This window comes from Anser brachyrhynchus (assembly GCF_964034855.1).
Source record: "Anser brachyrhynchus genome assembly, chromosome: 4".
NCBI lineage: Eukaryota > Metazoa > Chordata > Aves > Anseriformes > Anatidae > Anser > Anser brachyrhynchus.
Genome location: NC_137698.1, coordinates 28106769 through 28122631, shown reverse-complemented (window position 1 = coordinate 28122631; position 15863 = coordinate 28106769). Strand labels below are relative to the sequence as shown.

Sequence of the window (15863 nt, the reverse complement as noted above, 5' to 3'; positions counted from 1 at the left end):
GAACATGGTGGAAAGTCCATCTCTAAGAGGTGTGGTTGCAACTTACCAGACAGGTGAAAGAACCAATTTGAAATCTACTAGCAAATAATTTATTTTCACTTTATCAGTATTTATTAAAAATAAAACTTTCCACAATGGTATGCCAACCTTCAAGCTTCTCTAGAACAATTCTAACAGTTCCACGGTGGAATCTTCAGTAAAAGATTCAGAACAATATTTAACCACAACAAAAGAGTACACAGTCAAACAGTATATATTCTGGGTTTTATTTTCCTACATCATACTGGCATTAGCTAAGACAATCTCTACAGAAGAATACTGCCATTCCAATTAAAACCTGACAAGCAAAGTCTCAGTCTAGTAATGACGTTTTCCCATTATTCACACACAAGTTCAGTTTCCTTTCATAGATTATTCTGTGCAAACTGAACTTTGAGCCTCAACTCCTTACTCCAGTAGTTAGTTGCTGGGCAATGTAACAATCATTTGTACTAGAATTTGATTAAACATGGATGAAATAGTTACAGAACCACAGAATACTACTGTGCAGTTTCTTTGCAGTATCTGCTATTATATATCACAATTACTCTCCATACTCTGTGTCATCTTCTCATGTTACAAAGCCTTCCAAATTTTTCAGTTGTTTACATTTTCTTCTTGGTCTCTTAGTTTTAACTCGTTATAAAATACAGTTCTTCATAAATCTCCCCTAAAAGTATCCATCACAGCAAAAATTGTTTAAATTATGTAAACATTATTTTTGCAACATACTTTTATCTCAGTCTCTTGTGTACAAGCCCCTACACTGTTTCTTCACTGTGTCTATTTTTGCCATTGATACTACCAGAAAAGAAGACCAAGTCTCTGACATGGCTCCTTGCAGCAATTCAGAAATCATGATTCTCATTAGTTTCACACCATTAGTCGCATACTTTGAAACAACATGCAGGAATTAGATTACTTTGACAGTAAATATTAACTTCTAATGCCTGAGGAGGTGATATTTAATGTCAAAATTGCCTGCATTTGCTCATATCTCTAAGGTTCAAGTTCTGCTGTAGCACTGTCCACATTCTGTATTTTGCCTCAAGAAAGGGCACATGAACATGATAGAGACTTCTAAAGTTTTCCTAGAACCTCTTTTATGAGACAGAGATTTTCACCATTTTAATGTGTTTTTTTGGTGGTTTTTTTTAACTGATAAAGACAAATATCAGATTGTACGTCTGCTTTTCTTTAAAAAAGAAAATGCCATTTGTCTTATTGAAAATGGCATTTAACTTTAAGTATATATGTCAAACAAAACAAAGCCTTCCAAACCCCATGAACTTGCTTAGATAAGGGAAACTTTCAGCTACTTTGAATGTTTCTACTGCCCCCTGTCTGTCTCTAATCACTAAAAGTTTGCAAAAATCAGAGAGATAAAATAATGATTAGTCTGTAAATGAATTTCTGGTCCTCTTTACATCAATCATCTGAAGAGCGAGAAGAGAACACAAATTCAGAGAGTTCTGTGATTACCCTAAAACAGGAGCACATTTACAAATATTGAAATCTTAAACCACACAAATAACTAGGAGCAGAATCTTACCTTGATCAAATGGTTTACCCGGACTCCATGTACGAAAATAATCATCCTGGAGAGGGAGAAACAACCTACATTTAGTAAAACGTATGAAATCAATGTATTCATGCAAAATTGACAGGATCATGAAAGACAGAAGATGTATACCAACCTCTACTTCCTAGAAAAGGCAAGCAGTAAAAAAAAAAAAAAAAGAGAAAGATTACAGTCATCATAATGGGACAAATTACACATAGAGAATGAAACTGTAATTCAGAGGCTATTTGCACACATCAAGTAAAAATGTTACTCAATATTACTAGCATTTAAAAATAAAAATGGTATTTCTCAGAGTACTTATGGAAGCAATGTTTCTAATGCTGATTTTAAAACAGTACAGTAGTTTTCTTGTACTTTAAATTCTAAAATATTGAAAAATTTTATTTTTTCCCTTAATAATTTTTCAAACCCAAAGCTACAAAGTCACAATCAATAAAATAAAATTTTAAAGAACGGCAAATGAATTTTAGGAAATTCTTATGCAGTTTCCAATTGTATCAGTAAAATTTGCCATTAAAAAAATTATTTAGCTCAATTTTCTACAAATAATCTTCCTAAAAATAAAATATCCTCCTAATTACATCATCAGCTGCGTTAGGCTACAAGAAGGAAAGACTTGAATTAAATAAACTACTTTCAATGTTTTTAAAAAAATGGTAATAAATGACAAATTCATAGCTAAGATGTAAATAAATTAATTTCAAATTAATAATTAACCTCAGATAATAGGTGGAACAGAAAGATGACTAAAGAGAATAAAAGCATCTCTTAAATTAAGTAATAATTCTCTAGAACAAAACATTGAAGAAATTGTACTCATCATTTTAATTTATGAATAAATTTGGTTCAGTAACTGGGTGTTTTATCATATCCAGCAGTTCTAACTCACTCGCTAAAATATCACCAAGAAGAGCACAGGAAAACCTCAATTTATAAAATAATTGAACTATTGGAAAAATTTGAGCCTCGTACAGTTGTCAAAGCCACATAATCACAACTAAAAGAATAATCAAACATCAAGCAGGTATTTACAGGTACAAAATGCTCTTTGGGTTTTAACAGTTCAATAGTTTTACCTCAAAAGGGGGGAAAAAAGTGGTTGCATCCTAAGCTGCCTTTCACTGATGATGTTTTATCAGTAAAAGGTGTTTTTATGGGAATTCCTTCTTTGAAAGAGAAAGAAAGAAATAAGAATCTGGAATTACAGGATAGAATCACAGTTATGTACCACACTTATGCTTTCCTTTATTCTGATGCTGATTAACAATATTTGCCTTTTTAATTACTATTTTTGAAAGTAAATAAATCCAGATGGCACATCAAATGAGTTTAAAATGATGCAAGACATGAGTAGAAATGACAATTATGGCAGTGTTTTCCAATTATATTCCTCCTAATAGTAAATATGGAGATGTTACTCCTACAGTGGTGGTCTGAATAGGTTTGAGATGGATTTAATACCATGCTGCTCCATGAATCACATACCCTATTTCTAAAACTTCCAGTTGCTGAAAAAGCATGATATGTAAATACCTTAACAGGCTAACGTTTATTTTTTTATTTCTTTAATTTAAAAATATGTATTATGTGATGTTACATTTTACAAACAGGCATCACACACTTTATCCACATTACATAGGGTAACAGAGTGTAAACAGAAAATCCTCTATTTTCTGTTAGTTTTCTTTTGTGTTGAAAAATTTATGACCAAAGCAGCTGGTCATAAATTTTGCTTTTATCTTTAGTTTTGTGTAACTTATTGTTCTCAAAATGACCATATACAGTATCCTCTTTAAGTTCTACCAACTGCTCATTTCTGAAATATATCGAGATTTTCTATGAATAGAAGGTTTTCTTAATTTTTATGCTACATGCAATTCAGCTGAATTTGGGGATAATAGAGAGTAAAGAAATGAAAAATATTAAAATAATTATTATAATAACGAATATTATAATAAGAATAAAGAAATAGAGATAAATAAGCAATAATAATAAATAAAAAAGCCCCGATGGAAGTGATATTAGAACAGTAAAATACACAATTTACATCATTTATTCTTTTTGTTTTCTCCAGACTGAAGACTGCTATTAGAAGATTTATTCAAAAAGCGCTAATTGTCTTCAAATTTTTAGTAAAGCAGTAATGTTCACCCAGAATGAACTTATTCAGAGATATTGTTTGTCATTAAAATGCTGAAAAATTAGAATAACTAACTAAATAATAAATCTATGAGAAAAGAGGTTTCATTCGGGCCAACTTGTCTAAGAGCCCTTCTAGGCGAAGCATCCTGCATTATGCCTAGGGAAGAATGCAGAGTTTGGACTTGTATACATTATTACATTTTCCCAAGTTGGCTTCAAACCATTTGCAGCTAAATTACTTCCTAAACAAGATGTGTTTCCTGTGTATTTAATAGTTCTCTCTGCTATTCCATGAGCTTGTCCAATTTCACCTTGAGACTAAACAAGCTTTCAGAATTTAGAGCAGCCCATAGCAAGGTGTTCAACAACTTAAATGCACATTGCATGAAAACTCTCTTTGTCATTTTGTTTCAAACCTGGAATACACTCAGATCATTTTAGTAACCCTCATTTTATATTGGAAAAGACAAAAAAATCAATTCTTGTTCACCTTCTCTATACCTGCATGCAACTTCATAGATCCCAAATATATCTCACGGAGATTTCTAGAACTTAAAGTCCTAGCTAACTGATTTCCATTTACAAAGGTACTCTACGTGTTTCTTGTTATGCTTCTCTGAATCTTTTCTGAGTCTTTTTGTTTATTTTATTGACGTGTTCCCTGCTACAGAATCTTCATCAACAACATAATACAGAGTATGAAGAGCAATAAAGAAAATTTGACAAATCCAATTCATAATGAATATCCAGCCACTTTTTAATTTACAAGTGAATGAAGCATGTCACTTAAGCACTTTGCTCTGTAACCAATAGAGAGAAATCAAGCCATTAAAAAATTACATTTGATTTTTATTTTTATTTTTTTTAATATATTGAATTAAACATCATCCCAAACCTATTTCAATACACTAGAAAAATATCATATACCTATACCGATCTTCCCAAGCAGCTACATTTTCAAATCACCTGTTATTTAAAGAAAATCCATTACTGGATATTTTAAACAAAAATTTTATGTGCCTCTATAAACTAGATAAAATAGTTAATTAAGTCTCCATCTGAAGTAAGGAAATTGGTTCAATAGATCACAGTTTGACACCTTTGGAAATAATCCTAAAGCTATTTGATGTATCAGCTGTACAAAAAAAAAATGTCTTCCTGTTATATTCAGACCTTTCCTAAACTTCAGTAAATATGATGTTGATTATTGAAACATTCAATATCCTCTTCAGGGTATCATCAAGAGGATAACAAATTTATAAAGCCTCATTTTTCATTATTTTAATATAAGATTAAAAAAAGAATGAACAAATACACAGTTGACAGTGAAGACTGAGTTGTGTTACAGCATCTCTAGCCAAAGTAACCTTGGATCTACCAATGCAAAAGGTAATGTCTCAGTAAAGAGACTGTGACTTACGGTTTTCTTCAGGGGCCTTCTTGCCTTTGTCCTGGGCATGTTAAAGGGCAAGTCATGAAGGTATATGGAATAAAGTCATTAATTTGTCACAGTAACCATACTCCTTTTTCAACACTACCTGTGTAAAGGTAACCAGGGATTTTAAATAGAAAATTCATCCTTACTGATCTTTTTGGAAACTATGTGAAATTCGAGTAATTTTTGGAAATCTCTGTCTACAGCACATACATAGCACTTCTAAGAGCCATATATGATGAATTTCAATTGAGCTAATATCTATGTCTAAAAATTATGCACGTTTAAGCATTATGCTTACTCAGGGTCATAATGATACAGCATTTCTAAGAATTAAAGTTCATGCTATAATTGCGTATGTTCTTTGAGGCTAATATACGTGTTTATTTTTTTCCTGAAAATGGCCCACCTTAAGAAAAAAGATATATATATATATATTCTGAAAATCTGACAGACTTAAGAATTCAGAATGACCAAAAGCATCATACCAGAACATTTTAATCAGAAGAAGGAAAAAAAAAAAAAAAACCACTGATAGAATACTAAAATACTTTTGTTGGTTCTTTTTGGACTTTTCTGTTCTTCTTTCTTATTCTTAAAAAGTAGTTGATATATTATTTTTAAGAAATACATATTTCACTGTAGGAAAATAAAAAACTCACTGGAAAAAATTATATCTAACAATATAGTTAAGTGGTAAAATTTTCAGCTTTCAATTGAGATAAAAACAAATTTTCTTTCTTGTGTAGAATATTAGTTACATCACTTTATTGTTCTTTCCTCTGCAACATTTTCTTCAGGTGCTGCCACATATAGCTGACCACTCAAACTATTATCTAACAGAAATCCATACTGCTAAAGAATATTATGATACATGTTATCTATGATAAACCTGATTCAGAAAACAGCAGGTATCCTAAAGCAAGCAAGGCATTTTCTTAGCAAATATTTTCAGACTGAGATACACATGCAAAAATTGATATAGAAAACCAAGCCTTTCTTCATGTTCACATTCCTATTTCTAGTACTGTCTATGCATGAAAGTCTGTATGTTAAAATCAAAGCTCATTTATCTCAGAGAATCCACTTAAATTGAAGCCAATTTTCTGAATTTGTAACTGTATTTTTTCAAGTGTAACTTTGTTTCTACAGTGCAGTTTCTACACTTGGGATATTACTATGTGATTTTAAAACCAGCATTTCAAGGAGAAGTCTAACAGTCTCAGTGTGATGGTGTTGCTTCATATACAATGCCTTTTCAAGAAACAAAACTTTTAACAGTTACCAGAACTTTATTCAAGGTCAAACTAAATTCCACCCATACAAAATTTCACTCAAACTTTATACAAGTTATTGTAATGGAAAAAAATACATTTTACTGCCACCCTCCCTATTCCTTAGGAGTTTGTTTTTGAAATCATATTTTGATGATTTCAGAAACTGAAGTGTCTCAGGCTGCAAATGCTAATGTAACTTAGAACCTGCAATATTAGATTCAATTGGACAGATCATTTTTTCCTTGCTGTCACTAGCTATGAGACTATTTTGCTGTTTTTAATTTCATGGAATTCTTAATGGGTTCTCTATTCCATTTCTTATATCTGCATCTCAAGTACATACATCCCTTTGTCATCCGATCTCAAAGCTTTCTTTTTTTTTTTTTAAACCAGTCCTAGGCTAGGTAATTGTTACTCTAATTCAAAATTCCAGTTCAGCAAGCCAGATGAATAGCACCAAGTCCACCACTACAGGTCTTTGCTTGCCTCAAACTCAGCTCTGCAGCAGACTTGATCTCACCAAGTACTTCCTCCTTCATGTCTTCTCACCTCTCCAACAGCAGAGTTTATGAACATGTGTTTATATTCTTGAGTGTTCCCTTATAGCAAGCTAAGCAAGCATGCCTCTTTTCAGCCTCCTAGCAACAGAGAAAATGTCCCAAAGAAGCATCTGTTCTTTGTTTCAAGATCTAGTGCAGGAATTTGTATTTGCTCACATCACTGAAAACACTGCAGTAGGGTGGGCATGAGTGATGTTTCTGTGCTATGAAATTCTGTAACCTGAAATTTGAGTCAGTCTGAAATCCTCATCCAGGAGGCAGACAAGCTCTTTATCAGCATGTGGATACCTGTCTATCAGATGCTGCTTTTCATCTCTGCTGTCCTGCATAGCCATCCAATCTATCATAGCCAATGTGAGCGCTCTGTTGTATGGCTGTGGAGTTAATGTTTAGCCAGCTAACTGGCAACGCACTCAAGGGAACATGACCAACATCTACCATGCTCTGTACGCTGTATTTATTATCCCACATCTTATCTGTATCAGCACATCTGAGAGGGCAAGAAGCCTAACACACACAGCAGACCATGTGCTCCTAAGCACCACTTATTTGTCTTTGTTGTTGTTGTTTTAAATTGTCCCAGATGTATTCAATGGGTTGCACAACCTTTGGGACAATACATGCATACGTTATGTGATGTCATACAGCTAAGGACCTGCAGCAGAACTAGCTCCAGGGACTGTTTATTTAGTAAGTTTTTAGCACTGTACTTTCTTCTCAACAGGATCCATCTCTCCTCACCAGTTGAAACGCCTGTTATGTGTCCCATGAAGCCACCTTTGAGGATTCCTTTCCAACTCTCCAAAGGAGAACAGAGCAGGAACCCTGCTTCAGTGAATAAAGGTTTAAAGAGAAAAAAAAAAAAAAAAAAGGAAAAAAACAAACAACAGATCTATTGCCTAGACTTAAGAAATAAAACCACAGTCTTTAAGATTTTTACAGGTTAGTATAGAAAGCTGACCATTGCCAGATTTGACTCCTTTTCCTCAGCTTAAGTCTACTGTTAGAAATACAGTTAGTTTAGCTAAAACCACTACAGGCAGTTCAGTGCACAAAATATCTCAGACACAGATAAAAGTAGTGGCAATTCACATCCAATATTCCTTGGAATCAGGTAATCTTAAAGATCAGTCCCGTAAGTCAAAAGGTCAGCATGAAAAAACAACCTCCAGAATAATGAACAACCACAGAGGTAATACCAACATTGCTCCTCTGGTACTGCAGGAGCTGAACACCAGTAGGTGAGACTGGGTCTTGCTACAAAACTCCTATTTGTTTGGCATCTTGCCTCGAGTGGAGCACTGGAGTGACAAGTGAAAGGATGTTAGTTTGTTGTTCAGTGCCAGCCTCCGGGGAGGATGCTGTCAGCTTCCTTTGCTGCTCCAGACTTGAGGGCCATGCCACCTCAAAGGCCTGTATTCATGAGGCTGGCACAGCACAATCAGAATCCAAAGCTGCTTCTAGCAACTCTGGCACCAAATTCCCCATGTTCAATGTGCACCTCGCTCCTTTTTCTTTGCTTCACACTTCTAGCACTGTTGATGAGGCTGGGCTAAGAGCCACAACTTTTCAGCCCTCTCTGTTTCACAGATCTCATTCAGTAAGATTTCTGTGGAGGATGTCTATTTGATACTAGCGGCATTACTAACAGCAGGTTTCAACAGAACAGCATTGAAATCATTTGCCAGGAAATACCAAGTGCTCATTAAAGCTTATATTCACAAATACTGAAAGAATACTGATTTTTTCTTTTGAATTTGAATGAATTAATATTAAAGCATGAACCCTCTAGATCCCCATAAAAATTTCAATGCATTATTTCTTTAAAAGAGCACCTTCTATAGATCACTTAAATAAAATAATAAGAACTATCTTTCTACTACAAATAAATACGGAAGTTTTTGGCCATGCTTCTCCTGTTATGTTGTCAAGATTCAACTTGTAAGGAGGGCCTTACATTGGATTAGCTGTACTACAAGAGTAGAAGCCCAGAGTTGAGCAAAAAGTTGGAAACAGATGATATGCATGGTAGCAGGCCACCCATGGGACTTTGATGTGCCCATTCAGGAAGTCTTCCTCAGGTGCCTGTTCACTAATGCACAAACCTTTGGTAACAAGGGCAGAACTTATTTTCTGACCTCTGCATACAATTGCACAGTCTGGAGAAGAGAAGTCCAGCCAACAGTGACATAACAATAAATAACAGACTACAGAGAGATCACATCCCATATATGAGGCTAGAGAGAATTCAACCAACTGTGCTGAAAGTGATGGCCAGTATGATTGTGAGGCTATCATTTCTATCTGTGAAAAATGGTAAGCCATACCAGGAAGATCTTTGGGAAATGGAAAAAAGCTAGCATCTTAATCTTAAAAAAAAAAAGAAAAAAAAAAAAGTAAGGAGGCAGATCCAGGTAACTACAAGCCAAACAGCCTCACCAGAGTCCCTGTACAGATCAATGAAGAGTCCTCTTCGAGTCCATTTCCAGGCACATGAAACACAAGAATAAATACTCAGTGTAGATCTACCAAGATTTACAGCACTTGACCAACCAGACTATGTTCTACAGTGAAATAACAGTTATGTCCAAATGAGGAAAATGGTCAATGTAGCACACCTTAACTTGAACCTTGTATCTGTGAACACAATCTGCACTTCAGAATCCGTAATTAAACCAGTGATAGAAGATTCAATATTTTTTGTGAATATCAATACTGGAAGGTTATTTTTATATATATTTATTATAGTCGAGCTTATATAACTTGTATTAGAAGAAAACCATTTCTACTGTGAACTGGGTAGATCCACAGACAGTAAATTCAGGAAAAAAAAAGGATATTATTAAAATATATTACAAATTTATATGAACATATATAAATTTGTTCCAAAATTCAATCATTCTACAACTGCACCCTGGTAGGTGTTATTTTTGTTAGAGCTTAAAGCTATTCATAATGTGGACAAACTATTATTTGATTCAAGATGGGGACTCTTTCTCAAGAGTTATCACCTTAATTTATCGATAAAACGTAACCAACAATGCCTTTTTATGTCCTCTTGTTCTTAGTGGTCCTCTCGCAATTATGTTACTTACAGATGTGGTCAATAATACAGAAGCTTAAAAATATCATATGAACCAGCAAGCCTCATGAATATATAATACTGAGTTACATAAAAAACAAAAATTGTAGAAAAAGCAGTCATTACAATTGGCTATGAAAAAAAAGTATGAACACTTAACGCACATTGTCTGTTACTAAATTCTGAGGAATTTACAAATCTAACAGCAAAGTGTACAAAATACTTCATATACCTGGATGAATGACCTGAGTATGTTACTAAATTTTTTCCTTTGGTCAGCCTTTCATAGAAATAGAGGTAGATGTCCAAATTTTCCTTACCACTGGCCACAGCACAGACATAACAACAAAGTATTATACTGAAAATATTATTAGTTCATGTAAAATTATGAGATACTTTAAATGCAGAATACTAATAATACTTAGAATTGTTCAAAATTTCACCATAAGACTGAGCAAAGATATTAGGGATGACCTTTTATACTGTCAGCATACATGGCATTTCTCAACATACGCAGTTATTTAGCTACAAAATCTGTAACTGGAAAAAAACATCCTGTCGACTTCCTCAGGACATGCTGGGAAAGACTTAAACCAATTGACTCTATTTTCTGTGACTCCCTTCTACATCCAATTTCATATCTTTCTAAAAGCTGAGTTTGTGCCAAATTGGTGGAGAAACATAAGGCAGTATCAGATAACACAAGACATAACAGGACAGGAAATGTACTTTACTTTCCTCGACTCACAAATGTAATTATGTACACCTGTTTACATAGGAAATACATTGAGAGAGAATTTATTATTATTATTTATTATTATTATTATTTACTATATTAAACATAAACATTTAACTATACAACAGTCATGCATACATACTTTGCTCAAGTTAGATCTAATAGCTCTACTGGTACTTACTTTTTCAAAACAGGCTATTAACCATTTTCTCATCCCATGTCTATTCACAGATCAGTATTATTAATATTTTTACCTCTAATTTTTTTTGCTGTTTCTATAAATAGTCCATAACTGTATCTGCATGTACACTAGGCTCTAATACATAAAAATTTGAGTATTTTAGAAGTGATATCTCAATTTCCAGTAAAACTACCACAATGACAACAGACTACTAATTTTACAACAGTGCAAGAATGATTATAAGACAAGCTGTGTTCTAAAGCTTTAACTAAAACTTTAGTTTGTGTTTCCCATTTAGATAAAATAAGAATGCTGAACTGGAACGTTTTTAAAATTGAAGTGCTTTAGCTACAAAATCAAGCATGCATTCCCATCTCTTTAAAAATATTAATACAAATTTAAAAGCTCCTTCAAAACTGTTTCATCAGTATCTGTTCATGAGGAAGAACATGTATTCTTTGATGAAACCTAATCTGTTTCCTGTTAGGTTCATTTATTGGTAGAATTATCTGAAATAAAGCATTCTCAACGACAAGAAGCTGTGTTCTTTGGTCTCATTCTGTAAATGAAAAAAAAAAAGCGCAGAGTTCTGCAATAGAAATAATATATTTTTTCAAGAAGTTATTTAAACAGACTGAACATACTGATACAATAAATAACCACAGAACAGAATGGAAAAGACCATTTCCAACCACCATACTCATTAAGTAACAGTTACTGTTCCCAGGTGATCCAGAAGATGAAATACATCAAGGGGAAGAATGCCCTAAAAAGGATGAAAAATTGACTATAGTCTGTACCTATGCCAATAATCAGAGTCAGCGTTAAGATCTCCCTAAAGCCTATTCCCTTCAAGCATTTATACTGTTAAGTCCACTGGCTCAAACCTTGAATTCTTTTGAACTCTCCATGCCTCCAAGACGCACAACTCTGCTGTACTTAGAAACTGACCTTGACACCTGGAACTTGAGCATAAACCTCCTGGGTTAATATTTGTGTTTACTGCAAAGCAGTAAACACAGCCAGGCAGCAAAAGAAAAAAAAAAAGGCAACAACAAAAACCTACTATTTTGCTTCCTTCTGTCTGCAAACTCTCCTACACTCCTCTGAAAACCAATTCAACAGACTGCTTTTCCAATGCTCAGGGCAGTCAGTGTTGGGAGTAGAAGCTTGAGCCAGCATTACATCTTCAACATTCTGGTTTAGACATATCACCACTAAGACTGTATCGTAGGACAGAATTTCAGACTCAAAGAGTTGTTTATTGCTATTTAAATGCATCTGAAAAACTAAGCAAACTTATATGCTTACGACAAAGTGAAAAGCATTGCATAAACAACAGTGAAAAAGTTGGCAATCATTTTTAAGTCCATAAAAGCTGAAAAAAATAATTTCCCATTTTTGTTATGCAATTTTGATAGCCTACCAATAATATTACTGTAACAACAACAACAACAAAGTAGTTACCAAAGCGTTAAATTTGTAACATCTCTAAGTATCCATACACCACTATAAACACATCTTCTACTAGGTCACTACTTTCGTAGAGTGAACTATCTAGTGACCCTAGAACAAGTCCACACCTGTGACTTAATTGCATTAATAAGCATTAGGCCTATTATCAGAAAACCACAACTTGACGATTGTTGAATAAAAACAAGAGATTGCAACAGGACCCCCAGGTGGACATGCAGAAAGGTAACATAAGAGCACTTTCAAGTACAAGCACAGAATGATATCAAATAATATAAAATAATAATAATAATAAACGATCAGTTATTGATCAATAAAAAACTCAGAGGAAGAACTGAGAAGAACCAGTTTTAGAAGCTGAGTTGAACATGCACAGAATTCCCCATGATTGACTCAGGCTGAGATGCCTTTTGACAGCAAGTAACAACTAGTTGCCCAGACACCAGACTTCAGAATGAGGAACCCCAAATTGATCATGGGTATGTAGCAGTACACTGTAGTATATTATCATTAAAGTGAAATATGTACCCCAACTGCTTCTAGCAGCACCCCATCATTGAGGCATTTGTAATTTGGATGCAATAAATTAAAATGTTACCCTATTTCTCCTACATTTTGAATTGCAGCCTTTACATGATCTCAGCATTGTGCATCCTAACTACTCAGACAGTATGTATTCTCATAATTTCTCTCTAAATTATGCATATTAAACTAAGAACTTGAACAATAACGATTTCAAAACAATGTACACCCATAACACACAAAAGTACACCACTTTATCAAAAACAATAAAAGTCATACAAACTTTTAGTATATTTGCATTTAGAATCATTGTATTGATATAAGCCATTAACCTGCAGAAATCAAATGCTATCTTGATGTAAAACTGTTTAACATGAATGAACTCTATACCACTGAAACAGCAGCACTTAACGCCATATCAAAAGAAAAAACATCCAACTCCTAACCAGTCCTGATACTGTGATAGAAAACTATGCAGATATCCCAGTATCTGTAAGAAAAGCAAAGAAAAGGTCTCATCAAGCTTATATAAAGTGTCAAGTATGTCTAAGAAATATAGCAACTGCAAAATGGGAAAAAAAAAACGAGATAGTACATGCATGATTCCAAAACCCTACACTAAATGTGCACACATACACATTCCTGAATTATTACTACCTGCCCTTTAAACATAACCAACTGTGGAGAGCAGGTTATTATCACAGTTCACTATTCATATCTCTTATTATAGAAGCCTGGGAAAACACCGAGTCTTGATGATGGGAGAACCTTCTCTGCAGCTCAGGCTTAGTGAAAAATACTAAGACTGAACTAGTGTGGCAAGGGAAAAAAAAAAAAAAAAAAAAAAACACAACATTTTTACCAGGAAAAAAAAAATCTTTCAGAAGAGAAAGGAACATGCTTTCTATGTCTAAGAGCAGTTGAGTTATCAGGCCAGCATCTCCTTGCACAGTTTGCTCCTAAACTGATGCTCAGAAAGTGGGGTTGGTTGGTTACAAGTAAGGGTGGGGGAACAGACTTGTGAGTTTTCTTCATAGGCTTTACCACTTTTAGATCGTTAGTAAGTAGCACCTGTTGATGATTAGCTAAAGGTATGGATATGTGGGTGTAGAGTTGTGAGTACAGTTAGTTGTCATTCGCTACTTGAATGTGTTGATAACCTATGTGACTTTTTTTCTTCCCCTGCTTTCCAAGGCTATAATTTGCTCACCTCCCCAAAATTTACTGCTGCTGTGATACGTGATACAAAACATTGATTTTATCTGAATTAGAACATACCCATTGTGAAGTTTGAGAGTAGTTAAACATCACTATTCACTTCAGTGTGTTATTGACAGGATCCTAACATAATCAAACCTATTTGCAAGGATAATATAACTAGTTCCAAACATATTGCTTATGATCTGTTGTTTGCATTTTGCTTGGTTTTTAATATATATTTAGCATTATATTAATTACTTGTTAAATTATTTCTGTACATGCACTATAAATATTTTGCTGGTTGAGGTGTTATAGTTGTCTTCATTTCTAAAAACAGTAACAGTCTCATCAGTAGATTTCAGATACAGAGAGAGAAATTAATGTTGGTAAGAAGAAGAATGCTGGTAAAAAGCTATGTTATAAATAAGTCAGTTATCCCTTTTGATTTCTGGGATGCAAAAACATCTTTCTCATACATCTTGCCAACATTAGAGAAGAACAAACTTAGCCATTTGGAAAACATAATACAACATAATGGATATCCCTGTAAAATCTGTATGACTTGTATCTTATTCAGTACAATAAATGCAATGTACCCTGTGGGTTAGGAAAATTAAGAATATTTCATCAAGTAATACATACTCTATAGCAGTAGTCTAACCTAGCTTGACACCATTGGAATTGGGTTCCACTATTTGGATTAGATAAACTTGGAAAAGATAAGTTGCCTCATGGAAAAGAAATAGTCACTCTGCAAATGAAAGAGGAATTTCACACCTACATCTTTGTTTGTTTGTTTAAAGAAAACTCAGTCAGGCTTCATTTCTTAGAAAAATATTTGCAAGCTTAACTATGTCCTCTGTGCTAAACAAGAAATTTACACTTTTGTTTATCTCCACAGGAAACATACTTCACAGCTACAGCCTTACTTTAAGAACGTGCCATTCTTTTAACAAATATCAGTAAGTTTTGGATTCCTTCTTTCAACTTACATTTACAGTCACAGAATATCCTGAGTTGGAAGGATCAACGAGTCCAGCTCCTGGCTCCATACAAGATCACCCAAAAATCAGACCCTGTCTCTGAGAGCTTTGTCCAAACACCTCTTGAACTACGGCAGGCTCTGTACTGTGACCACTTCACTGGGGAGCCTGTCCCAGTGACCGACCACCCTCTTGGTGCAGAACCTTTCCCTAACACCCAGCCTGACCCTCCCCTGTCCCAGCTCCATGCCGTTCCCTCGGGTCCTGTCGCTGTCGCCAGAGAGCAGAGCTCAGCGCCTGCCCCTCCGCTCCCCTCGTGAGGGAGCTGCAGGCCGCCATGAGGCCTCCCCTCAGCCTGCTCTGCTCTGGGCTGAACAAACCAAGGGACTTCATCCACTCCTCGTATATACTTCCCCTCTAGACCCTTCACCATCTTTGTAGCCCTCCTTTAGATGCTCTGTAACTGTTTTATGTCCTTCTTAAATTGTGGCACCCAAAACTACACACAGTACTCCAGGTGAGGCAGCAGCAGAGCAGAGCGGGACAATCCCTTTTCTCGACCGACTAGCAATGCCATGCCTGATGCACCCGAGGATACAGTTGGCCCTTCTGGCTGTCAGGGCACACTGCTGGCTCATATTCAACTTG

General features: G+C 34.7%; 1 protein-coding gene across 8 annotated transcripts in view; it reads right to left on the bottom strand.

Annotated features, from left to right (window-relative positions):
- The window catches only part of SPOCK3 (SPARC (osteonectin), cwcv and kazal like domains proteoglycan 3), a 318573-nt gene that overhangs the window by 127793 nt on the left and 174917 nt on the right, over positions 1–15863 (bottom strand). For 7 of the 8 annotated variants that reach the window (XM_080591794.1, XM_080591793.1, XM_080591796.1 and 4 more), the window contains one exon: positions 1592–1637. In XM_080591794.1, coding sequence (XP_080447920.1) covers positions 1592–1637 — 46 coding nt within the window. Of the gene's footprint in view, positions 1–1591; positions 1638–15863 lie in introns of those variants that run through there. The other variant, XM_080591798.1, reaches the window with a different exon arrangement.